Genomic DNA, 26991 nt, shown 5'->3' with positions numbered 1-26991 from the left:
CAATTATTCACCGGCAACAATTCACATTTATTCAGATTGAAGGAAAGCCCAGAAACCTTGGAGATGGACTGGATAGTGCTGACTGCTACTGAAATCTGAGAAGCATCTTTAAGAAACGGGTGTATCATCCACTAGCTGACTTATTATTTCCTTGTTTGCAATACTAATGCCTTTAATAGCACTGTTTTTAATGTGTAAATTGGGAAGTTGGGCAGTCAGAAGTAAGAGGTACACAGATAGAGGTGCCGCTGCTTAGTTTAATAGAGCTGTCACCACAGCCCAAAAGATTATCAGCCTGTTCTCTGTGTTGTAAAAGCCAACACTGACACGATCATTTTTCTAGATGATGGGGCAAATTTGGTGTTACAGCCGGGACCAGTGCTGGGACACAGTCAGTGCTCAGTAGATAACAGTAAAATTAAGACTACCTGCCAACCCCAATTAATATTCCCATAACGATTGAGCATTTGATCACTTCATTAACAGCACTAATGGTATCCTGCAAATCTATTTAAATTAATTTTGGAGAAAATATAATAGATCCCCGTTTTGTTCAGTTTTTTCTAATTTAACCGGGACCACCATGTTTCCCTGACCCTTAACACAGTTTTCATGACAGAGGTTGATGGTAGAGAAATACGCTTCAAGACCAGAATCATTGTTTCATTCGTCATAATACATCGGGCATAGGGTACTGCCAAGGACACAATATGTTTTTTGTTTTGTTTTTCTAATATTTGAACCAGTAAGTGCTATCTCTGCTTTGTATTGCAATTGTGTATTTAAGACTTTAACTTTGGGCTGAAGTGAGGAGAGTAACATGCACAGGAGTCAGTTGACGTTCTTCATATATTAGGTTTTATTTTTTCTAAGATCAGTGAGTGCCAGAGTTTAAGGTTTAAGGCTTTCAGGATCTGAAGGACAAAACAAAAGTATCGTTTTCTTCTTTCATTAATTCATCTTGAATCATTAAAGTGTTTCCTGCTTTACATAAAACACAGTTTAACTCAGCACATTTTAACACTGACAAACATAATTGGTTTACTCTGTCTGTTACAAAACACTGTTTGCAACTGTTTTTATTTCTTCATAAGTATACACTCTGTATGAGAACATCAGGGTACCTCTGTATAAACACTCATACAGCTACAGTATAAACTAGTTTTCTGTCACAGGCAGTAGTCCCAGCTTTTTAAAAGCACTGAATATGAGCAGTCAGTGTGCTCACACAGTAATAGGCTTGTGTGGTGAGCTTGAGATTCTGATTGGTCTTCTGAACAGCATCTCCAGAGCTTCAAGCCATAGGCAGCTCATGATAGGCTGCATATTGTCCAGTCACATGATGGTAAATCTGTACAAACAAAAACAGATCCAAAAGTTGGAGCCACAGTTGGAGCCAGACCTACTCAGGTATTTGCGTTCTAGTTACAAAATATATATGTGTGTGCACGTGTGAATCCCCACCTGCCTCTCGATGTCAGCCAATAGGCTGCTGGCTCCCAGGCGGAACATGCGAGGGCAGAGCCAGTCGTTGCCCAGCTCCTCTTTGATCAGAGTGAGCCACACCAGGGACTCTTGGGCTGTCCGGATCCCCCCTGCCGGCTTAAAGCCCACCTGAGGAAACACATACACCCCTGTTAACAGGACACACACTATTCACTTTAGAAACTTTGAATGGTTCATTTGTTTAATTGTTTAACTGATACACAGACATAAATACTTACTTAGGCCAAAATGCCTGTCAAAAAAACTAAAATGGAAAAAAAACAAAAACATTTTGTGGCAGAAATGTTGCCTTTTTGGCAATGCCTTTACAGTATGTAACATGGTAAATACAATAATATTACATGTATTTGTTAAACAAACTTGAAAAAATGTTTGACTGAAATATGCAGTTAAAGTTTTATGAATAATATAGATATAAATGCAAATGATTGAACAGTGTTTTATTTTTAGTATTTGTTGTTTCATCCAGTAATCAAAACTAACATAGAGCTAAACTCAAAACATTTAGACCATGGCTGAGGCTTCAAACTGCCACAGAATGTGAAGGGCTACAGAAATTGCAAACTCTGAAGAACCTAAGCAGGACCTGTTCTGTGCAGATCTCTTATTTTTGTGCCATTGTTTGCTCAATTTGCATCAAATTTAACATGCTTAGTGCACATAGTGGGTGTGCTTTTCTTTTTCTTTTTTTTTGTAAATGACACTGTACAAAAAAGAAGCAAATTTATGTTCCAAGCGAGCAAAAAATATATAAAAATGTTTGAGGTAAATACTGAGTAGCAGGTTTCAGGGATCTCCTGACACCAATTTTGTCATGAATGCAAAAGCAAATTTCGATCAAACATTTTACAGGCTGAGATTGACATGGCTTAAATTTAGAAGATGCAACTTGATATGAGGAACAGAAGGATATGAAGAACCAGAAGTACCTGAATGTGGGATGTATGGCTAGTGAGTTATGAATAAAAACATTTTTGTCTCATTATTGTTGACCTGAGTCATTTGTTTTCTGCATTTTCAGCAAAAATTCAAACAATATCAAACCTTCAACAGTTTAGGCTGTACAATCAATTGTATCAGAGGAAAATGAACAATAAAAGCCAGAGCAAATAATAATAGTAATAGCTCTGTCAGCATTAACGCGTTAATCACAATGTGATTACGTGCTGCTCACAGACTCATGCTGCTCACTCAAAACCACTGTCACAGATTGCTGTGGCAATCAACCTGTAAACTGTGCACAGTGCACAGCATATGTTCATTTGGCAGGAGTCTTGGTGCTGCTGTCATATTCCTGTACTGTCTGCACACATTGTTGTGACTTAACTTGCAATGTCCCATCGCGCATGCATAGTGTCATGCAGTTGTGCATATTTCTCAGTGTGGCAAGTTCCTCAGTTTTCAACTGCATTCAAAGTTAATGGAGCTATGGAGTATTTGTTGTTTGTTATGTACCTCATTATAATGTGCTGTACATTTTGTGCATGCACCTCTGCATATTTCTCAATGTGGAACAGTGTAATCCTCCAGTGTAATGTGGGACAGTGTAATCCTTTCAAAAAATGTATTTCACAAAATCAGCACTTTGAAGTTGTCTCCTACCTCAAGACCACACTGTTGTTGTAGCATTCCTTATCTGTTTAAGGCAAGCTATAATAGACAGTAGACATTGTGTTACCTCAGGCTCATTGCACTTCTTTTGATTGGAAATAAATCTAAAAGTTGGCCGCCCGACCAGCCAAAAAAGTTCATAAAGCAACATTCTTAGCATTAATTTGATTCCCAATCAAGATACACTAGTAAGAACTACTAAGAATTCTTTACATCGTTAATATGGATTAAAAACTTGAGAAATGCAAAATAATAAAATTATATAGATAAAATAAAAAAAGATAAAAATTGTCATTAATCGTTATTAACTATTGAAATTCAGCAATTAATCACACCAAAAATAATTAATTAAAGCTGCAAGCAGCGATGAACGGGCCCTCGCTCTCCCGACCCGAAAGAGCGAAATTCACCACAATGCATCTACATGGTCATAAGATGACACAGAGTGAACATGAAGTTGGTCGGATTAAAATTGCAAGAGGAGTTTGTTAAAGTACGTGGCGTGGAAATGGCAAACGGTACCAACATTGAAAATTTGAATAAAAATGGCCGACTTCCTGTTGGAGTTAGCGTATGGGTGCAAGAGACTTTTTTGTGCGTCCTTGAATGATACATATGTGTACCATGTTTCGTTCATTTTCGTCAATCTGGAGGGATTGACGAAAATCCTCAATTTTCTTAATTTTTTCTATGGGGTGCAGTGGCACCATTTGGCCAGCAGTTCCTTTTTTATGGCGAAACATCGAAATTCCCCCCATCGCCATGGCAACCAGGTATAACAGAGGAAAACGATTTTGATAACTTTTCATCTGTGCATCTTCACATGATACATATGTGTAACAAATTTCGTTTGTGTACTTCAATCTGGAGCTAAGTGGTCAATTTTCTTTATTTTCTAAGGGGTGCAGTGGCGCCATTTAGCCAGCACTTCCTGTTTTATGGTGAAACCTCGAAAATGGCTGCATCGCCACGGCAACCAGGTATGATGGAGGAAAAAGATTTAGTAGTCAAACTGGTACTTTAAGTGACAACTGAATTGTAGCTCTATTCTTTCCAGCATATTAATCATCACTCTCTCAAGTTTGCACTCTCAAGAAAATACAGTTGCTGCAAAAATGTTGCTGTTAGTTAAGTGAGTAGTTAGGATGTTATATGAGGAACAGAGCACACATATTACAGGATCTTTAATTTAATTTCAGACAAATTTGGTGATGATTGAATTGAACTCAATGTATGTTTAAACCAAGGCACCAATGGGGAGGTACTTCTAAGGCAAGCATTATTAATAGCATGCTATTTCCTTCAGCAAAATTATTTTATCTAAAGTAATCTACAATTAATAAAATTAAGAAATTACTAAACAGTGTATGATGTGTGGTGGTAGTCACACCAATGCCTGGAATGAAGTATCAATCAAATGTTTCAGTCTATCTTCTATTGTCTCTTTCTGTCTCTGCCCACAAAACACTACCCACCTTTTGCCATGATAACTATGTATATCAGCATGGCAGTGTCTACATTGTGTTGGTAGTCACTTATTGTAATAATGATATATAAAAAGAGATACATAAAAAAAAAAAAAGACTTTATTTTATTAGGACGTATATGGTTATAAAGATTAGCCCAAAACCTCATATGGATAACTGTGGAAGTTTGCATTTAACTTTTAAGCACACATAAAAACAAAGTATGTGAATACTGTATGAACAGAGCTTCATAAATTGAAAGAAAACACTGCATTTGCTTGTTTAAGGTGATTTTTGGTCTTGACCTTCACAAGTATTGTTGCATCTGGTTACTGAAATTGAGCAGGGTTCAAATTTGTGCCCTTAAAAATCCTATTAAATAAATCATAGAATTCAGCTTGAACAGAGGACTCCATCCAACGTATCTACAGTGTGTCACTCATAAGCTCTTCTCATTTACAAGGAAATATTTAAGTCCTACAGAAAGGTAGCATTAAGTACTGTACCTTGTGGCCTGTGCACAGGAAGTAGTCACGAATGGCCCTCACCATCACTATGGCGACAGGGTAAGTAGCATTGACGGACTCCTTTCCAGTAGACGTCTTTATGAAGTCAGAACCTGTGGGTTTAAGCAGGGGACACTAAGTCTTCAACACATGAACACAGAGCTTTCTATTTAGCTGCTCCACATTCAACACTTTACAGGAAGATTCAACATGAGTGAGCAGCTAGTAGGAAAGCAGAGTCAGACAGTGTTAGTGTGAGGGTGCAGACAGTGGATGGACGGGGCATTACTCTGACAGTCTGGTCTAGCCAGACAAGAACATATGCTGCTGCTGATGGCTAACAGAGGGCAGCTGCACGCTCATCAATAAAATCCTTCATTTTTCCTTTGTTCCTTCACAGGCAATTATGTTTTATCAGTTTTCCTGATAAAAATAGAAGATGAAATGGCACTCTTTTAATAGATTACCCACAAACTGCAGACTGGAGGCAAGAAAAAAAAAAATCAGCCCTTCTGTCTCCCTGGTGTATAATGACTGTTCATTACTGAACAGAACAAGATGAACATTTTCCAGTTCATTAAAGACATGTTCTATGTATTTTTCCAGTCAGGTCTTTTTTTCTTTTTTTTCTCCCCTCTTCCTCAAACTGGCATAATCCTTAAGATTCGTTATGGGGAGTCTTAATTACCAGATAATGGATAACGGTTATTAAATGCGGGTGGCGGTAATGAAGCTCTATTCATTTGCGTGGGCAGGGGGATACTGGCGGGGAACAGCAGTGTAAAATAGCCTGCATCAGAGATTAATAGGTGAAATTATCATTCAATTTCAGGAATCTCATACGCAATTCATAGGAACAAGGGGAGATTAAGGAGCGAGTGTGGCGACAAAAGCAATGCATTTTAATAATGATCTCTATCAGAGCCTCTGACAATTTGGTTCTGTAATCGGCTTATTATGTGATGGCTAGTTAAGCAGTGTGTGTGTGTGTGTGTGTGTGTGTGTGTGTGTGTGTACGAGAGAGAAAGAGCTCTACTCATCAGGTTTACTTTTTCAAAAGGCTTGAGAATGATCTAAGCAGCAGCGCCCCAAACCGGACGCCAGCAGGAATTACACCCAGCCTTCGACTGACTTTAACTTAAGACTTTCTAAAACCTATTTAGTGCCACATCAGAAACAGACCAATGTCAATCAATGTCCACTTAACAGCCAAAACACATGCATGGTGTCTTCTTCAGACTGCAGCCTCTAGTTTAATAGTGGTGTGGTAATGTTGTATGTGCAATTGCAACAGTCACAAGACTGAAAAGGAGTAGCTGATTAAATATAGTGAGCTGCTTGAGTTGTCTTGTAAACAGGAATCAAAGCTACTGATATCATGAGAGCCTGTTAGCCTTGAGACAAACTCAAATTGAGCCGCTGACAACAAGAGCTTCGCGAGTAAAAAGCCAAGAAGAGTCATTTATTTATTTATCAGTGCAATCCACGGAAAATTTGGGCAGACTGAAAATGAGGAAGATTACCGGGTAAAGAGTGTGATTTGTGCAACAACAAAATGAATGATAGATCATAATAGGAAACAGAAAAATGAGAATGAGAATGGCCACTGATCTCAGAACTGCTGTTGAAACACAAGAGCCAGTAACTGAGAAAACTGCCACTCCTAAGTTCACTAAGTAGGCTTTCAAATGGCTTCCTCCCTCTTATAATGCTGTTCCTTTGATGTCTAATTGTGTCACAGATATAACATAATATATAGCCTCCTCAATTCAACTAAAATGTATTTATAAACTACATTCAAAATGGGATTTAAAAATAGGGAGTTTATCCAACATATGTTTTGCCACATATTTAATGTCTCTAAGCATTTCATTAACATGTAAGCTGAGAAAATAATCATGTCAATCCTTTTCAGCATCATAGAACACACACACGTCATATATATATATACTTATATATATATATATATATATACATATATACATACATATATATATATACATACATATATATATACACACACATACATACATACATACATATATATATATATATATATATATATATATATATATATATATATATATATATATATATATATATATATATATACAGTGAAATAAAAAAGGAAAAGGAAATCATAAAACAGAAATTGTGTTAATAATAATAAGAAAATAATAGGTTTCAGAATTTTATATATTACTAATTTTACACAGGTATCCTGCAGATATTAAGAGGTTAGGTTCATTACTTAATTGTTCCATGCCGCTGTTGGGGGGGGGGGGGAGGGGGTGTCACCAAAGTTTGCAATGGTAAAAATATGGCTCCCTCAAGAGAAAGGTTGGGAACCACTGCACTACACGATCTTAGTATCTCATTTTATCAAAAGGACAGTGTCACAATTTTTCAAGTCCGTCTTATGTTTTTATTGTAGTGATCATTCCTCCTGTTCTTACTGACCATAGAAGAACCCTTCATAATGCACATGTGATGGGAATATAAGTGATGGGAGTCAAAATCCACAGTCCTCCTTCTCCAAATATTTATTCAAAAGTTGATCAGAAGCTAATATTCAGCTTCAACCGTCCAAATGAGTCATATCAAGTCTTCTATGTTTCAACGTTACAATGTTTTTAGTGGCTCTTTTTGTTACTATACTTCCACCACAGCTCAACATGTAAACACTAAGAGGGAATTTGATGTTAAAAAGACTGTAAATAATGGAGTGGATATCGTTACGTTAGGAGTTTAGAATAATGATGAATAAACTACGGGTCTGCACCTGGAACTTAAGAGGGATCCACAACCCCATAAAACGAAGGAAAATAATTACCTTCTTAAAAAGAGAAAATATAGATATTGCGCTGGTGCAAAAAACCCACCTTGATGACACAGAGCATCTGAAGTTACAACACTGAATGTTTGGTCAGGTATTTTTCTCATCATTTACATCCAGGAGCAGAGGTGTTGCTATACTTATTAGGCAGACTCTGCCCTTTACAGTGACCAATTGTGTTAAGGATAAAAATGGTCGATATGTTATAATTAAAAAGGTAGTTTACAAGGACAGGGGATTCTAATTATGAATGTTTATTATCCACCAGCTAACCCTTCAGATTTTATTACCAATGTTTTTCTGGACCTAGTGGAAATGAGAGCTGATATAGTAATTATGGCTGGTGATTTTAACTGTATGCTAAACCCACTCATAGATAGATTCCCCCATAGTACTGTAGCTCCTTCTCCCCAAGCAAAAGCTCTTCGTGCCATATGTGAAGACCTCGGATTTGATGTTGTGTGGAAAAGTCTTCAACCCTCTAATAAGGAGTATACTTTCTTCTCTGCACCTCACGGATGTCAGACCAGAATTGACTACTTTTTATGCCTAGAGTTCAATTGTACTCAGTTTTGTCTTGTAACATAGGCAATATAATTATATCTGATCGTGCTAGCGTGATTATGGTTTCGAAAATTAAAGCCCAAACAGATCAATCTCGACAATGGAGACTTAACATGGTTATCCTTAAAGATAATACTTTTATATCCTACTTCTCCAATGAATTTAAGGCTTCGATTAACTCACAATCAACAGATAATCCCTCACTTTTGTGGGAGACAGGCAAAGCCTTTACAAGCCTCTTGTAAAGGCTTTGCCTGTTTGTAACTTTTACCAGTACAGAAACTGCACTGGTAAAAGTTACAAATGACCTCTTAACTTCATCAGACAATGGACTTCTCTCTGTCCTCGTCCTGTTAGATCTTAGTGCTGCCTTCGATACTATTGATCATCAAATCCTGTTAAAAAGACTTGAACATTTAATTGGCATTAAAGGAACAGCATTAAACTGGTTTAAATCATATTTATCTGATAGATTTCAGTTTGTAAATGTTAATGATAAATCCTCCATGCAAACAAAAGTTAGACACAGTGTTCCTCAGGGTTCAGTGCTTGGACCAATACTATTCTCCTTATATATGCTTCCTTTAGGAAACATTATTCGGAAACACTCAATAAATGTCCATTGTTATGCAGACGACACTCAATTATATCTATCAATAAAGCCTAATGCAATCAACCAGTTAACTAAACTACAAACATGTATTAAGGACATAAAGGCCTGGATGACCTGTAACTTCCTGCTGTTAAACTCAGAAAAAACTGAAGCTATTGTGCTTGGCCCTAAACACCTCAGAAACACATTATCTAATGATATAACTACTCTGGATGGCATTACTTTGGCCTCCAGTACTACTGTAAGGAACCTAGGAGTTATGTTTGACCAGGATCTGTCCTTTAATTCCCATATAAAACAAATTTCAAGGACTGCCTATTTTCATCTGCGTAACATTTCAAAAATTAGACACATCCTGTCTCAAAATGATGCTGAAAAACTAATCCATGCATTTGTTACTTCTAGGCTGGATTATTGTAATTCATTATTATCAGGCTGTCCTAACAAGTCTCTAAAGACTCTCCAACTGGTCCAGAATGCAGCTGCACGCGTTCTGACAAAAACTAGAAAGAGAGATCATATTACTCCTATTTTAGCTTAACTGCATTGGCTTCCCGTAAAACCTAGAATAGAATTTAAAATCCTTCTCCTTACTTTTAAAGCTCTTAATGGTCAGGCTCCATCATATCTTAAAGAGCTTATAGTACCTTAAAAGTCTTTAAAAGTAGAATGGGAGGCAGAGCCTTCAGTTATCATGCTCCTCTCCTGTGGAACCATCTCCCAGATTCGGTCCGGAGGGCAGACACCCTCTCTACTTTTAAGAGTAGGCTTAAAACTTTCCTTTTTGATAAAGCTTATAGTTAGGGCCGGCCAGGCTTGTCCTGGACAGCTCCTAGTTTATGCTGCTATAGGCTTAGACTGCCGGGGGACTCCTACCTCCATGATGCACTGAGCTCCTCTCTCCTCCTCTCTCTCTCTATCCATCCATCTATATCCATTAACATTCATGTACTATTAATGTATTCAGTAACCTAAACTTCTTCCCCAGAGTTGTCTGTGCTTTCTCATCTCACAGGTAATCTGGGCCTGTAGACGTCCGGATGACAGATTCCAGTCCCGGACCTACTAGCTTCAATGTTTATTTTTTATGTGCTTCTCTCTCTCTCTCCCCTCTACCCCAACCGGTCGAGGCAGATGGCCGCACACTTTCAGCCTGGTTCTGCCTGAGGTTTCTTCCTGTTAAAAGGGAGTTTTTTCTTGCCATTGTCGCTAAGTGTTTGCTCATGTGGGAATGTTGGGTCTCTTTAAAATTAAAACCTGAAGAGTACGGTTTAGAACCTGCTCTATGTGTAAAGTGCCTTGAGATAACTTTGTTGTGATTTGGCGCTATACAAATAAAGATTGATTGATTGATTGATCATATCATATTCAGCCATTAAAAGACGCCAAAACAATAAAAAACAAAAGTCCCTACAGAACAAACTGTCCGCCAAAGAAAAGCTTATATTAGTTCTCCAACACTAACTTTGTTGAAAGAAATAACCGCTCTCAGATCAGCTTTAGATTGTCAACTTACTAAAGAGGCAGAGAAAAGAATCAGATATTCCAAACAGAGGTTCTATGAGCATGGCAACAAACCAGGGAAATTTCTCGCCTACCTTGCCAGAAAAAGAATAGAGTCCCAATCTATAGCATCCATTGTCAATGATGAGGGCAACAGGGAATATGAAAATAAATTGATAAATGATCGCTTTAAGAAATATTACACAAACCTGTACTCCTCAGAACAGACAAGTGATGCGTATAAATTGTTAGAGGATTTTTTAGCCCAGATTAGTCTACCAACTTTATTGGAAGAACAAAAACATTTTCTCAATGGCCCAATTACACGAGACAAAGTAATCAAAGCTATTAACAACCTTCAGAGTGGGAAGTCAGTTGGGCCTGATGGGTATTGTTCTGAATATTATAAGGAGTTTAGGGACTTACTTGCAGAACCGTTACTTCAAATGTTTAACCATTCATTTTCAGTTACAGAACTACCACAGACACTTAGGGAGGTTAACATATCACTTATATTAAAGAAAGGAAAGTGCCCAGAGTCTTGCTCTTCCTATAGACCAATTAACTCTTTTAAATGAGGACCGTAAATTGCTTTCTAAAATTCTAGCTACTCGCTTAGAGGATCTTTTGCCTTGCCTTCTTGATCAAAGAAGATCAAACTGGTTTTATAAAAAGTCAGAATTCAACTAATAATGTTACACATAGTGCTGTGCGATATGGACAAAATTTGATATCCCTATATAGTTAATTTTATATTACGATAACGATATATGTCCCGATATAGTATTTTCGTCACCAATTCCTCTTTGGGTTCTGTTTCCACTGTGTTCTCCGCCAAGCTCTCCACCTCTGCCATGTTGTTCACATCTATGCTCCCCTAGCAGGGCCGTAAACGAGTCTTAGCGGGTGACGTAAAAATGCTACCGCAAAGTAGTAGCGTTGCTGCAGTTACATTAGCCATCATTCATTGTTCATACAACATGAACTCACATGATACATCTTGATTATCCGACGGTCATTCCGACGTTGAGTTGTATTTTACACTGCGTACCTAAACCACAACCGTAGTAACGTTAACATTGGTTAGCGGTGTTAGCCGCTAACATTAACGTTAGTGTAGCAACAGAGCTAACCCAGTAACCCACACGTTAAAATTACGATATAAACGATATAGGGTTATATCGTACAGTATACATTTTTATATGGCACTACGATATATATGTAATATCGCACAGCACTAGTTAGACGTCTTCTCAATATTATACAATTCTGTGAACAAAATCTATAGAGGGCCTTGTGCTTTCTCTGGACGCAGAGAAAGCATTTGAACGAATTGAGTGGTCGTTCTTGTTTTACACATTAGAAAAATTTGGTCTCGGCGATAATTTTATAAAATGGGTCAAAGTTATATACAATAAACCTCAAGCCGCAGTGATGACTAATTAAGGGTTAAGATCAGAATGTTTCCCTACATATAGAGGTACAAGACAGGGTTGCCCCTTATCACCACTCCTATTTGCACTGGCCATCGAGCCACTGGCTGAGGCCATCAGAACGGCACTCTCTATTCAGGGTTTACAAGTCGCAGACAGATGTCATAAAATAACTTTGTATGCGGATGATGTGTTGATGACCCTGAGACATCAGTTCCAGCTTTCATTAGGATGATTAACACGTTTGGTAGATTTTCTGGGTACAGGATTAATTTAAACAAATCAGAGGCCATGCCCCTGGGTAGTCTTACGATGATACCTAACACTATGCCACCATTTCATTTTAAGTGGTCACCCTCTGGTTTCACTTATTGAGGTATTTTTATCACTCCATCATTTAGTAAGTTGTACAAAGCCAATTTTGATCCATTATTTGGTAAAATAAGACAAGACCTAGAGTGTTGGAACTCACTCCCTGTCTCTTGGCTAGGATGAATAGCTCTGATAAAAATGAATGTGTTACCCATCCAAATGATTCCTTTGTTGTTTTCAAAGAGGGTCCTAAAGAATTTGAATAGCTGGCTCAACTCCTTCATATGGAGTAAGCATAGACCCAGGTTTAGATTTGCCAAACATCATAACATATCAGCTGTGTGCCCACTTGAAGTATATATCTGAGTGGGTACAGAACAAAATCTCTTCCATTTGGCTAGACATTGAATCATCTTTATCAAAATGTAGATTACAAGATTTACTATTTTATAAGAATGCTAAGAACATAAGAGATAACTGTACAAATCCCATAACAATAAATACACTGAAAGCATGGCAGTCAGTTTGCCGCTTAGAGGGGAGGCTCAAACTAACCTCCATATTTACTCCAATAGTTAAAAATCCTGTTTTTCTACCGGGGATGTCAGACTTTTCCTTCCAGCAGTGGCAAGACAAAGTTATAACCAAATTAGAGTTGTTCAGATTCCGATACCAGAACCGAAAATACCGAAAATGCTGGCATCGGTATCGGCAAGTACTGGAGTCCAGGCACCGATCCGATACCACGTAATTTATTAGAAATAGGAATCTATTTACTGGTTAGCTCTGTTAGTTCTGACACAGTTCTTCTTGGCCGCTCTTAAAACAGTTATGCTGTGCTGCCATCGGCAGCTGCTGTTTTAGCGGGGCGAAGAAGAATTGATCACCTGACACCTGTTACAAGGAGCTAACATTAGCGCATCATGTCGGCAGTTTGGCAGTACTTCACAGTGGATGTTCCTACCAGTAAGACGGCGAATAATTATTCCTATATTTATTTAGTTAAGTTTCTGTTGCACTACTGTTTTATACTGCTTCCAGTATAGCAATATGCGGGAGTCTCCCGCATATTGATAGCGTCTCCATGATGCTCGCAAATGAGACGTAATCTCCCGGAATCTGGAGTGAATAAGCAAGAGTGCGCTGTAGAGAGTGACTGCGTGCGTGTGTGTGTGTGTGTTTGTGTGACTGTCAGTGACTATTGGTGAGAAGACGTGGGAGGACATTTGGAGTTACGCTAACAAAATATCCATCTGTACTCAGACAAAAGCAACCAAGTTGAAATACATATATTACATATATCTCCCAATCGCAGGCATTCTTTCAACCCTTCGCTCGCTCCTCTGTGTCTTAAATGTAAAATTGAAATAGGTACCTTAACCCATTTCTTATGGTCATGTTAAAAGTTACAGAAATATTGGTCTGACAAACTTTGTGAAATGAAAAAAATATTTGGCAAAGACTGTGTGCCTGATTTTGGGCCTCCTGAGCAGACTCCTAACTGCTGCATCCAGTAAAAGATTATTTAATATTCTTACTTTTGAAGCTAGAAAAAATATATTATTACAGTGGATCAAGTAATAATAGTAGTGGATCAAGCTTGCACCAATCCCTACTTCTAAGGATTGCTGCAAGCTTGTTCTTGGCGTAGGCATGGGCCGGTTACCGGTTTAAAGGTATACCACGGTATGAAAAAGTCCCGGTTTCAAAACCCCTAAAATTTTCCGTCATACCGTTCCTGCAGTATGAGCGGGGTTTTTTTTATGTGATGTCTCGTCAGAGAGAAAGTGGAGGTCCCTCAGGTCGTGTGCAGCTGCAGTGTAAAGTACCCCTCCCCCCGCGCACCTCCAGTTGCTGTTACAAGCAGGTAGCTCTGCCGGCTGTATGATGGCTGAAGGAGGCGAGCCCCATGAACTTTTCCCCCCGTTTAAACGGACCAAGTCGGCTGTATGGGAATACTTCTGCTACCGTAAAAAGACAGACGGCCACGGCTTGGAGGAAGAAGGTTGTTTTATTCACTAAAAATAATTCATTTATGTCGTGACTTGAGTTGCAGGTTTAGCCTCAGTTAAAGGACTGCATTAAGGACTGCACTTATTTTGACTGTTCAATGGAAAAGTTTTCTTTTTTTGTTTTTAAATACAGACATTTCAAGATAACACATTTTAGAGCTGTAATCATAATACCGTGAAACCGTGATATTTTTGCCTACGGTTATCATACCGTCAGAATCTCATACCGGCCCATGCCTAGTCTGGCGGCCCTATTTGGACTATCTTGGACTGGACTCTTCCTCCATAATTTGGCATGGAATCTCATGAATCTAACTGGTGGTGACTGCTTCCTATGGACATTGATATATATTTTTTATTTTTATTGGTTGACCTTGAGCTGTTTTTTGTTGTTGTTTGGGTTATTGTCTGTGTTGATATTGTTCTTATGTCTGTTTAGTTATTATTGTTAAAAATAAGAAAACCCAATAAATATATTTGAAAAAGAAAAAAAAAAGACTGTAAATGTGTCAGATATCACTTGATATGACTAACTCAGACTGCTGAAGCTCAATAGAAGCTTCACATCTACTCTTAAATGATGGTGTGGACACACTTTGGATACAGTCCTCCATCACTTACACTGAAAGCATATTTGAAGAGTATCTTTTAATAGTCAGTATGAACACATGTAGAAAACATCTGTCACTGTTCATATGGGCACCTGACTTGAGAAAAGGTGAACCTATCCTTTAAGCAGCTTTTTTTAAGCAGTTCCAATTCTTTTTGCATAAACATATTACGTCTAAACATGAAATGTGTTATTGTTTATGTCTGATATATTTTATGAGGGCAATAGAAGTTTCAACCGAAGTTTGTCAAAGAGGCATTTGTCACAGAAGCTATAATACAGGTCAGAACTAAACAGATGGAACATTCATAGAGCACCTACAGTAAGAGCGCTACACCCAGTTCAGTGGTGTGGACCAGCACAAACACAAAGCTTTCAGCCTCCCTCATCCTACATGTCCTATTCACACACCTGCAGGATATCACCACGAGATGGTACTTGTTGACAAAATGCAGTCACACACACACACACACAGTGCTTTGCTATACTACAGTACACTGTGGAAACTGTTTTTTTGGTATTTCCCATACTTAAACATACCAGTATAAGTTACTCTTGCATATTTATTGTACAGACAGACTGATAACAAGCTACTCATCTCACCCTAGGACAGAAGAAAAGTCTATTTGCCAAAATGTTCACTTGACATCAATGTTAACATTTCAGACAGGTTCTTGAATTGTTGTGAAACTAACCAGCCATCATGGCGACCAGGCTGGCCTTGTAGACATTGGTCAAGGTACCCAGCTCTCCAATAGCCAAGATGGTCTTCATGTGGGCATCACCACAGGCCTCCCGAAACTGACGGATCTCATCGTACATGGCTGTAGAGAGACACAGACAACAATGAAATGAGCATCTTTATCCATGATTAAATAAAATTGAAAACACTGAATTGAACCTGCCATAATTCCTATAGTCTTAATACATGGAGAAGGAGTGTGCTATGCTACTTCAAACTAGGTATTCAAGTAACAAAGCAATGCAACACTAAGAATCTTCTTTATTTCACCAACACGTTCCATCACTGGGCCTTGATCAGGGTGATTCACAGAATGTGTAAAAGACCTTTTAACTTTTTAATGCATTCACCAAAGAAAACAAACAATATATTCAATTATGATCAGTTGAAAAACACATAAAAACCTTCTAAAGATCTGATTAGGATTCATTCTTAAGTGTCAGCAGGAGCTACACTGTGACGGCAAAATAATAATGTGTACTGTTTTTCATTAATATTGTGCCTTACCAATTTTGTTACTAGTCAGATTTATTGTTTCAGCAGTGCACTAACATTTTCTTTCAAGGTTTTTTTTCAAGAGTTTTCCTTTAATGCACATCAACATCAAATTAACAAAATAAAATTGTGAATTCGGTCTAAAACATCCATTGTACAAGCAAATAGAGAGATAAGATGTGCTGTAATACAAGAAAAAGTTTAAATATAAGATAAACGTGAATTTAGCAAAAATGAGAATCAAGAAATAAACCTACAAAAAAAGCAGAAAACAAGTCATACACACAAACGGACACACACACAAATAAACGAGAGAGAAAAACCCCCAAAACAAAACAAAAAGGGGGGGGGGGGGGTTTGAGGGGTGTCCAGCTGCACCTTACTTCAATTGTCGTCAGCCACAGTATGTGAGGGTGAAATGAATCTGTTATATATATATTTATTATAATAATCAGTCTAATTGTAGCCCATCTAATTGGTTTACAAATCTAATAAAACTATCCCATGCCCTGTGGAAATTCTGAAGGGCAACAATTAAACAGTTAACCCTAACCCTAACCCTAACCCTGAGATTAGACATAATATTCCTGATAAGATGAGTGTGGGTGGGAGGAGCAGCATTCTTACAGTTAAGAAATATCAACCGCTGTGCTAATAAAGAGGAAAAAGTAAGAGCCTTGCATTGATGAGTGGCTGCAGATATGTTTTCTGAGGTCACACCAAAAATAGCAGTTTTAAATATTTTAGAGAATAATTCAAAGAAGGAAGACCAGAATTGATCCAATTTAGAACATCCCCAAAACATATGATAAAGGGTTGCAGACACTGTTTGGCATCTAAAGTATAATGGGTCTGTATCAGGGTATATTCTTGCCAAGGTAGCTTTACAATAATGTAGGCGATGCAATACTTTGAAGTGAATGAGACTGTGACGTGCACATATCGACGAGGAGTGTATGTAATCAAGGGCCACGTCCCAAATATCTGTGATGTCATAACCAAGCTCATCCTCCCAGCATTGTTTTATGTTGTCTAGAGAAGGTACATTGATTGAATCCATATAATATATATATATATATATATATATATATGTTGCTGCAGTGCACTGACATTTAAGTAAGTAGAACAAGTTGTTTGAATATTAAGTGTGAGGTTTGTTCTTGTCAAAATGATTCACTGTTTCAATTAGAATATTTTTAGTTTGACAGATGACAAAAAAAATCTCCTCTCAAGTTTGACCTTAAAATTACTTCATCTGCTGATGAAGACCATATGATATGGTCAAAAGCTGAGGCACAAACAAGTAGATTGACCTTGAGTGGATAGTGTTTTATCAACTGCTGTTTCAAAGGTCAAGAATAAACTGAAATGGACTAAAGGGACTGCATTTATATAGCACCTTTCTAGTCTTCTGAATACTCAAAGCACTTTACATTACACACCAACATTCACCAACATACACTAAACTAATGGCAGAGGCTGTGTCAACCTGCTCATCAGTACGAGTCTCTATTACACACACACACACACACACACACACACACACACACACACACACACACACACACACACACACACACACACACACACACACACACACACACACACACACAGTGTAAGGCAGACAAAAGCTGCAGGAAAAAAAACGAGTGGACTTTGAGTGTTATCAGTTTTCATTTTCCTTTCTAATGTTGATCTATTCACATAAAATGACAGATGTTCCAACACCAAAACACAGATGGAAATACATTTAAATTAAAAGGGTAAAAAAACACTTCCTTGCTCTTTACAAAAGGTTTGGAAAACTTTTTAAAAGTTGTAACTCAAAGCAGATCTTCCCTGTGGACATGCAGGCAACAGTAAGACTTCCTGTGTCTCTCATTCTGTGACCTAAGCCTACCTTCCCACTGTCCCGTGAGAGCGAGCATCCTGTTGATGACGATGTCAATCTCAGTGGCACCGTCAGCCACAGCTATACGGACTTCCTGCAGCCGGGTCTCCAGTGGTGTCTGGCCTGCTGGGAAACCAGTAGCCACTGGGCGAGGAGGAAGCACAAACCAACAGTTACACACTTTGTAACTTTTTGTGAAATTCATTATTGCATCCCTGCATCAAAGGGCCACTATAGATGAGATTCAGTGTCAGGTGACTTACCTGAGGCAACAGGAAGGCTGGAGTTGGCTGCTTTTATTGACTTCACAGCGTCAGCCACACGAGATGGATACACACACACTGCAGCTGTTGTCACTCCTGTCACACAACACAGGCAGCAGAGCAGTGAAGAAGAAACACTGGTCTGTGGCACCCTCTACAGGCTGAATTAGGTCTGAGCAGACAATTGGAGATTCTGATCAGACTTCAGAGCAGCTGAGGGTCAAAGTTTACCACCGCACCCAGCTATCTGACTTCTTTTTAGTGATGTCACTGTGTTCCCAGTTCTCTGCTATTTACCTGATTGACTACAATGTTATTATTACTTGTCATGATGGACAAAACCTGAAATATGTATTTATGTAATATACTTAGCCAATTAATCAGTTAGTCAATCAACAGAAAATTAAATGGCAACACTTGATGACTGAGTCATTGTTCTGATCATTTCTCAAACACATCACGAAAACGATCACAAAATTAATTAACACTGAACACAATCATTGTAGACCTGGTGTAATGTGTTAAACACTTGACTACTCGATTCTCTCTAGTTTCCACAGTAGTTTCCACAGTAGGAACATTTGTGTGGAGGTGTCTGTGAAAGAGTTCTGTGAGTTGGTGAAGTTGTGAAGAAGGACGAGAGAAATCTCTGCACATCTGAGGTACACCACATGCTTATCTTGCTGGACCTTGTCAACCTGTTAATCATTAGAGTGCCGGTGTAAATAAACACATCACAGGGCATTTAAACACTCAACAACATAGTCAGATAACACACCGTTTTGTTTAGAAGAAGCTCAGCTAGTAAGCTAGTGTTACCATTTCTAGCTATCTACACGCAAGTCAAACACCAAGCTCCTGACTGAGCAAGTAACAAAAAGCATCCTTTACCTGAGCAAGGTGCATGCCAGCACTCACAGCATTTCTGATATCTTTCATGTTATAATATCAACACAAAAAACACATCAAATCGTAACCCAGTAAGAACAACACTTAATTGACTACTGTACTCAGATTCAACTCAAGGAGTGAAGGATGGTTTAATGTAAAAGGTAAACACAGGGATGTTTATTTTAAGTAAAACAAAAAGTGGAATCACGGTTCAGATTCAAATCCCCAATATATAAAAGAACTGAAAGTAAAGTGTCTCTTTACAGCTTACTGCTGTCTGATATCAATGTTCGTCAAAGTTCAGTCCAAAGAGTTTAGTTTGTATCCATGTCCGTCCAAGTGTATTCAATGTATATGTGCTACCCGGGTAGTGTGTGTGTTTGTTTGTTTGTATGCTTGCTGCGAGCAGCTTAGATCTTTCTGCTCCAGGCATGAATCTTCAGGAAAATGATGAAGATGGAGAATTCCAGATACTCTCTAACCCTGCCTCGCATCAGACAGGAAACCTGGTTGGAATCGATGCTGTCCCAGAATGCAGATCCAGCAACTCAAAAAAAACAAAAATCGGAGTCCTCAATCATATAAAACAAAAGAAAACTAATTCTCCGGTCGCAGGGGTCTGGAACCCTCTGGCAACAAGTTCGGTGAAGTACAGACTCATAAACATGAGAACAAACAGTATTTCTTCCATAAAATGCCATCAACTTCACTCTTTGCTGTATCGTGAGTTGTTAGCATCAGGCTTAGCTGGGGTGTTGTTTGATCCCACCATGAAATGCTCACGTCTACTGGATTTACTACATATCACATACATAATGCGCCCTCTAGCGGCTATTTTAGGCAACTACAGTCATCTTGAAACACAGTTTCCCTCATAAATTCAGATATTAAAATGAAACTTATTAACTATGAGGCCAAACAAACAAATAACAGTCAGTTAACCCAAAGCTGTACTTTCATAGGGGTTACAAAATCAATTCTGAGATTCAACAGATTCCAGGAATATAACTCCCATCACTGTCCAACCAAAAACTCAAACTTCCCTATTAGAGGTCGACAAATACAGATTTTTTTATGGCCGATGCTGATACCGATTTTTTTTACATTAGTCTTAGCCGATGACCGATATGTGCTGCCGATTTTTTTGAGCCAATATTTGGAGCCGATATTGCTTTTTCTCCCTCCATTTATATGATAAAAATGACACAAAGACAACAAATGTTACACATGTCTCAATTTAACCAAAAAAAGAAACATTTATTTACTAAATTAACAAATGTACTTTAAGCAATAAGTTGTTTAAGTTTCTGCTCTCAAAACAAGCAACATGTTGCACCTATGTTTGGTGCATCATCAACATTAGCGCAAATAAATATTCGACCACGCATAAACCATTTCTCCCATCATACTTCTAAACGCTCTTCTTGAGGTGGAGCAGCGCACACACACACACCACTGTAATGGCTCCTCTGTCCCACTCTCAGTCGGAGAGTGAGAGAGAGAGAGAGACAAACACACACACACACACCGCTGTGATGACTGCTCTGTCCCGCTCTCAGTCTGACAGAGAAGACAGGCTTCCAAAACTTCCAGCTGCACACTGCCAGCGAGGGAGGGGCAATACATGCGCTGCACGTGCTCTTCAGCATCTCCAACAACACAGGGCTGCCTGTGGATGCGCCAGTCTGTAAATCAGGCCGAAATTGTTTTTATTTTATTTTTTAAATCGACGAACGCACTGCACATCAGCCGATGCCGATACCAGTAAGAAACGCAAATATCAGCACGATATATCGGTCGACCCTTATTCCCTATGCACATTTACAACTACAAATTGTGTTTTGCCTTTGCTGTTTTGTGGTCACTAGTAATGGTAATTCTAATGTCTTTGGGTCATTTTGAGTCGATTTCAGCCATTTTCTATTAATAGATTCCACCTATATATGTCTCTACTAAAATCTCTCTGACTTCACTCAGCTTCACATTATTAGCATCAGACTTGGCACAGGTAATGTTCAGATATTGTGCTATGGTTTGAAAGAAGTTTTGGGCTGCAGATGTATAATTCCAAAGGGGTTATTCACTCTAAAAGTGCAAAAGCAGAAATTAAATCTTGTATTTATGCTATGTTCCATCTTAATTTACTGTGAACCAGAAATATCTATGCTAATGCTTTCACCTCTGCCATAATCTCAGAGGATTTACCTTTATTATGAGACCAATATTATTTATATAGACCTTGTAGTTGCAGAGATATAGTATAATAATTTTGGGCCTGAGTCAGAGGCCTAGGGATTAAGAGATTAAAAAGCTCCAACTGTAACTGCTCATCACTCAAGCTCATCTTTGAATTTATTTAAAAAATCATCATTAGAATCTGTACATTTACATGCACCAAAGTAACCAGGTTTCTCTGAGAAACCAGGTCAAGTGGGTAATCAGGGAATGTGTTAACATGCACTGTAGTAACCTGATTACTGTAAACCTGCGTATACATGCAGTAAATCCCTAACCACATTCCTCTCCATTAACCTTATTTTGGAAGCATAGCTTACAGATTTGAACTATTAGTGACAGAAGACACTGGTTCCTTTCCTCTTTTGTTTTTTTTGTGTGTGTGTCTGTGTCAGCAGCTGGACAGCCCACTGAGAGAGCCAGGCAACAGACAAACAGAGCAGAGTTTGTCCTCACAACATGAAAGTGTCTAATTTGACAAACGATCAAATGTTCAGTTGTGGAAACGGACCTATTTAGACTTCTACAGGCAAGTTTGTTTTAGTTTCAGTTTTAATCAGACTCTGGATGCATTTATTTTAAATTTGCGAACACGTAGCTCCGTGCAATGATCTCTCCTTTCATCCAACTGCTCCGCACTGTTCTTTCTTATATGCAGTATGTTCTTACACACATGCATACTTGTAAAAAGTTGATTACAAAACTGGTTACATACGGACATGTAAATGCACCAGTACATTGCAACCAAGTAAAACACCACAGTACATTGAGCATTACTGTTAACTGTCAGCTGCAGTGACTGCACCCTGGTGAGTGTGTGGTGTGTGTGTGTGTGAAGCAGCAGCAGACCTTTGTCATGCATATCCATCTTCTTGAGCAGGTCGTATCGGACAGGCTGGATGGCCTTCAGACACAGCCGATGGACGTTGGACGGTGTATCATCTCCAGCCAGAGTTGTCAGGTCGATGCATGTGACAGCCCTCAGCAGCCAGGCGGCCTGCAGGACAAACACAGACATGACACCTAACATGAGAGCAAATCATTTTAGTTTGTCTTCAAACTAAAATGTCACTGTTGTCAAATCCTTTGTCATACAAATACTGTGGACATTCGTGTGACATCTGCTTTTTTAGACTATTTTGGAAGGCTGGGTGATACAGTGTTATTTGTGATATTTATGTAATTAACCGTTAAAGCGTCTGTATGTGATGCTAATTTCAATGGTTGCTCATGCTAAAGCCCAAAGTTGTGAATTAATGTTGAAATTAGGTGGCGACTATTCTTATAAGAGCTGCATCGATTGATCAATTAATCTCATAATTGCCAACTATTTAAATGATCTATTAATCATTTTTAAGAAAAGAAAATCCAAATTCTCTGATTCCAGCTTCTCAAATATGTTCCTCTTTTTAGTCCTCTGACAGTGAACTGAACATCTTTGTCTTGTGGACCAAACAAGACATTTGAGGTCAGCTAAGGTTGTGGGAAGCACTGATCAACATTTTCACAAGAATCACCCATCACACATTTTTTACATTTCATGGACCAATCCATTGATCAAATAACCAACAGATTAATCAATAATGAAAAGAATTGCTAGTTACAGCCCTAATTTTTACCATCAATTGACTGTCATTATTAAGTTAATGAATCAAATGTTAAGTTACCAAGACCAACCATTCTATAGCTTCAGCTTCTAAAATGTGAAACATGTAACTTCATAAACTGAATATTTTTTGGTTTTCAAGACATTTGGAGACGTCACCTTCAGTTATAGAATCACACTATTTAAAAAGTAATTACGTTAATCAATAATAAAATAACTGTTAGTTGTAACCCCAAAGGGAACTTGTTTGCTATTTTACAGACTAATGGGTGTATTGTATAATCAAAAGATAATTAATTATAATGAATTTATATTGAAAATATTCAAGAATGTCAAGACACAGCAGAATAATCATTAGTTGTAGCCCAACAGAACAGAGTGTATGATATTCATCAGATGACCCATATTGAAATTGTTGCAGATGCAAATTATTTTAGCACCTTAAATGTTATCAGCAATATCAAATATAATACAATTATCATATATGTAAGGGATACTTTTTTTTGTTTTACATTGTACATAAAGCAGAGGACTGCACAATATTTTTTAGCATCTATAATTCAGAGAATTTCACATTTCTTCTCTATGTCTTTATGAAGAGATCCTGTTACTCTATAGATCTCCATGCTTCACATTCATACCATCCCATACTGTCCCCTACTGGACTTCATTCATTTACCTGCCACTGCTTCTTGGGGATCTTCTGTGCTTGGATTTGCTGAGCTCTCTTCAGGACAGCCTGTGTGTTCACTCTCACTTTGAATATCTTCTCCAGGTCTGATGCACATGAACAGAAAACATGTTTTTAAGTATTGCTTCCCTTTCTTTTGCTAAACTTTGTGAAACAGCTTTGACTTTCCACTGACTATCTTTCTAAATAATCATTTAACTATTTTTCAGAAGCAGCAATTTAAACATTTTTGGACATTTGTTCAGATAGGAAAAACTATTAGATAAATCCTGATGCATCATCAAACATGTTTAACCTAGCTTTGTACAATACATGTAAATAAGGGAGTTTTGGGAAGTTGTATTGTTTTCACTTTGATTCTGCTGCTTCCTGTTTGTTGTGTTAATGCTAGGCTAAGCATGATTCTACTGGACAGAATAAAGGTCAATTGATAGCCTACTGACTTCCTCATGTGAGTGGGGAAAAACAAAGTTAAACAGGAGGATTTCCCAAAGGGTGACATGTGTTTATGATGCATTAGGACTTTAAATAAATACTATACAAAACATATGTGCATAAACACTCAAATTTCACTTTAGGGTTGGAGAATGTTTTCACCCATGTGGTCTGGCATATTGCATAGATGGGCTGAGAGTCAATGTTAAACATCAAACATTTACCCAGTGTGTAAGGTCGACCATAAACACACCACTCTGACAGGGAAGGTAAAGAAGTGAAATGTTGACAAAGAAACTGAACTGAACTTCTATGTGTGAAAGAAGTGTCACATATAAAACATGTCAGACTGATGTGTTATGCGTGTGGAGGTCAAGTTAGCTGCTGAATTTATCACATCATATCAGAGATTTGTTTTTTTACAGTAAAACCAATACAGAGCTGAGGTTAAGCAGGGTTTAACTAGTCAGATGAGCAGGAAGAGAAGAGCTGTCATGAGTTCTCAGTTAAACGGTCATGAGGAGTCCTGACTGCAGCCCAGCACTCATACCACAACATATTAAGCTGTATGTTGCCTGTATGTTATAGTAAAAGTGCAGTTAGTTACTAATATATAGCTAACACTAGATACGACCTTTACCCAGCAGGGCCTGTTATGTAACACAGTAACATTTCTATGTTCAACAGGTCAGTTACCTTTTTAAATGTGACTTACCACACTGACCGGAGAAAGAACGCTGCTCTGAACCTTTTCAATACAACACATTTCTACTTAACGCTGAAAGGTGAAAATGAATGTAAGGCGAAATACAGTTATTCATTGACCGTTAGATCATTTTAATGTCACGAAAAGTTGTGTTAAAACGGAGATGAGCACGTTTTGACATGTTTTGACAGGACATGTTTTTTAACGAAACAGAATTAGCTTCCAGCTAGCGTTAAGACTTACCAAGTTTCGTCCCTGGGTTTCTGGCGGACATGTTGCAGGACAGATTATATATTATTTACCGAAAAGCGGATATTCACAATAGTAACTTTTCAACGCACCACCTCTGGACTGCGACAAAGATCGTTGGTGTTGAGAAGAGGAACCCCTTCGCAGTAAAACCACAACCAAATAGCTGCTCGTGTTTCCTGTACGTTGAATGATTACGACTTCCGGTATGGCTTCTATTGCAGTCGGTCATTCTGATTCCCAAATAACACAAATACATATTTGGAATAACACATTTTAGCTGGACAGGTAAATGAGAGAAGATCATATGGAACAATTGTTGCACTTCAGGAATATATTACGCTAATACACATTCTGAAAGCAACGATTCTATTCGTATCAAAGTGCAAATGCAAATTTATAATAACGCAGGCCTGTATATGATTGTCCCAATTTATAAATCCATGCTGTTCCATATTTCAAACCACTTTTTCTAAAGAGGAACAGTGAAAATGACTGAAATATTATTAATTGAATTTTTTTTTTTTTTTTAAACGAAGCATGTTTTCGCCATATTATAGCATATTATGGAGTAATAGTCTATATCAAAACAATCTGGTAACAGTTGGAAACAGTGCTTATATAATGTTCATATCCTCAACACTAAATTACTCTAAATATGTAAAAGCCTGTATATACACTCCTGTTGTTCATTCACTCTTTGCCAGATCGTCATTTGCAATTTCTACATGCCAAACCTTCCAGCATGTATTCACGGACTGATTCCCTGGTTTCGACCCTGCTTGCTTTTGATCCTCTCCTCGTGTCTACCCCGGTGAACGCACCAACCTTCTGTCCCTGACCTCGAGTATCACCTGTTCCTGTCTGCCTGTGGCTGTGTGGCATCCTCTGGCTTCAATCCTGTCAGGAGAGCCCAGAGACTTCCAGCTTGGTCAACCACATGTCCGTGAGTGCTACTGGCATTGCCTTACCTGCTGCCAACTCTGTCTTTGGTGACCCTGAGCCCTGCCTGTTGCCCTAGACATTCTGTCTGTACCTGTTCAGTTACCTTGCGGACTATAATAAAGATCATTTAAAACTGCTCACTGGTGTTATGTGCTGCTACTGGGTCCTACCACCTCCACCCGTTACAATGCCTCTACCAAAACAAACTATGTCACCCCATAGATATAGCTAAATATCACAAAATCTTAACAAAAGTTGTAACAAGTTGTATTAAACTACTATTCCTTCTGCTTTGGTGATTACTGGTCTTGGACTTTTCTTCCTGCGGAAGCTGAGGAGAGCCAGTCTGCCACAGAACCTGCTGGTTAACTTCTACCGGTGCACTGTGGAGAGTATCATCACGTACTGCATCACAGCGTGGTTTACCAGCGGACCAGAGGGCTCTGCAAAGACTCATCAAGACGGCACAATACAACACTGGGTCCCAGCTTCCTGCATTTACCAAGCCCAATGTCAGGGCAGGGCCTTAAATATAATTCGTGACCCAACACATCCTGGCCACCACCACTTCCAACTACTTCCCTCTGGCAGGCGATACAGAACAATTCAGTCACACACTACAAGACTGAAAAACAGCTTCTTCCCCCAAGCTGTTAAACTAATGAACACGGCCTGATCCCCTCATCCCACTCACTCACCCACACACACTCACTGATTGGGCCTACGGTTACTATGAGAATTGTTACTGTTTGCACTTTTTATATTGCATATTGCACTTTGTTGCTCTTATAGATTGTTAATGTTGTATTTATGTCTTAAGTTTTTAATTGTCTCAATGTTGTTATGGCTCAGGGAGTGCTATCTAAATGT

At 38.4% G+C, this 26991-nt stretch overlaps 1 protein-coding gene across 1 annotated transcript; it reads right to left on the bottom strand.

Annotated features, from left to right (window-relative positions):
* Nucleotides 1–835: 835 nt before the first annotated feature.
* dera (deoxyribose-phosphate aldolase (putative)) lies at nt 836–25351 on the bottom strand. The gene is made up of 9 exons (XM_062443378.1): nt 25171–25351; nt 23775–23872; nt 22339–22486; nt 18364–18459; nt 18110–18244; nt 15668–15796; nt 5090–5202; nt 1465–1614; nt 836–1351 (listed from the first exon to the last, which is right to left on the bottom strand). The coding sequence occupies exons 1-9, from the start codon at nt 25199–25201 to the stop codon at nt 1295–1297; spliced, it is 957 nt and encodes a 318-aa protein (XP_062299362.1). The 5' UTR covers nt 25202–25351; the 3' UTR covers nt 836–1294.
* Between the last annotated feature and the right edge of the window lie 1640 nt (nt 25352–26991).

Source organism: Scomber scombrus, chromosome 22 (genome assembly GCF_963691925.1).
Source record: "Scomber scombrus chromosome 22, fScoSco1.1, whole genome shotgun sequence".
In the NCBI taxonomy this organism is placed as follows: Eukaryota; Metazoa; Chordata; class Actinopteri; order Scombriformes; family Scombridae; genus Scomber; species Scomber scombrus.
This window is presented reverse-complemented; position numbering and strand designations above follow the sequence as displayed.

What these genes read in the sequence shown, in the direction of transcription:
- dera (XM_062443378.1), bottom strand. Translation starts at nt 25,201, where the DNA reads ATGTCCGCCAGAAACCCAGGGACGAAACTTG. An exon ending in TCCCCAAGAAGCAGTGGCAG is followed by an intron (nt 22,487 to 23,774) that starts GTAAATGAATGA and finishes TTTGTCCTGCAG; the next exon opens with GCCGCCTGGCTGCTGAGGGC. An exon ending in TGGCTGACATCGAGAGGCAG is followed by an intron (nt 1,352 to 1,464) that starts GTGGGGATTCAC and finishes TTGTTTGTACAG; the next exon opens with ATTTACCATCATGTGACTGG.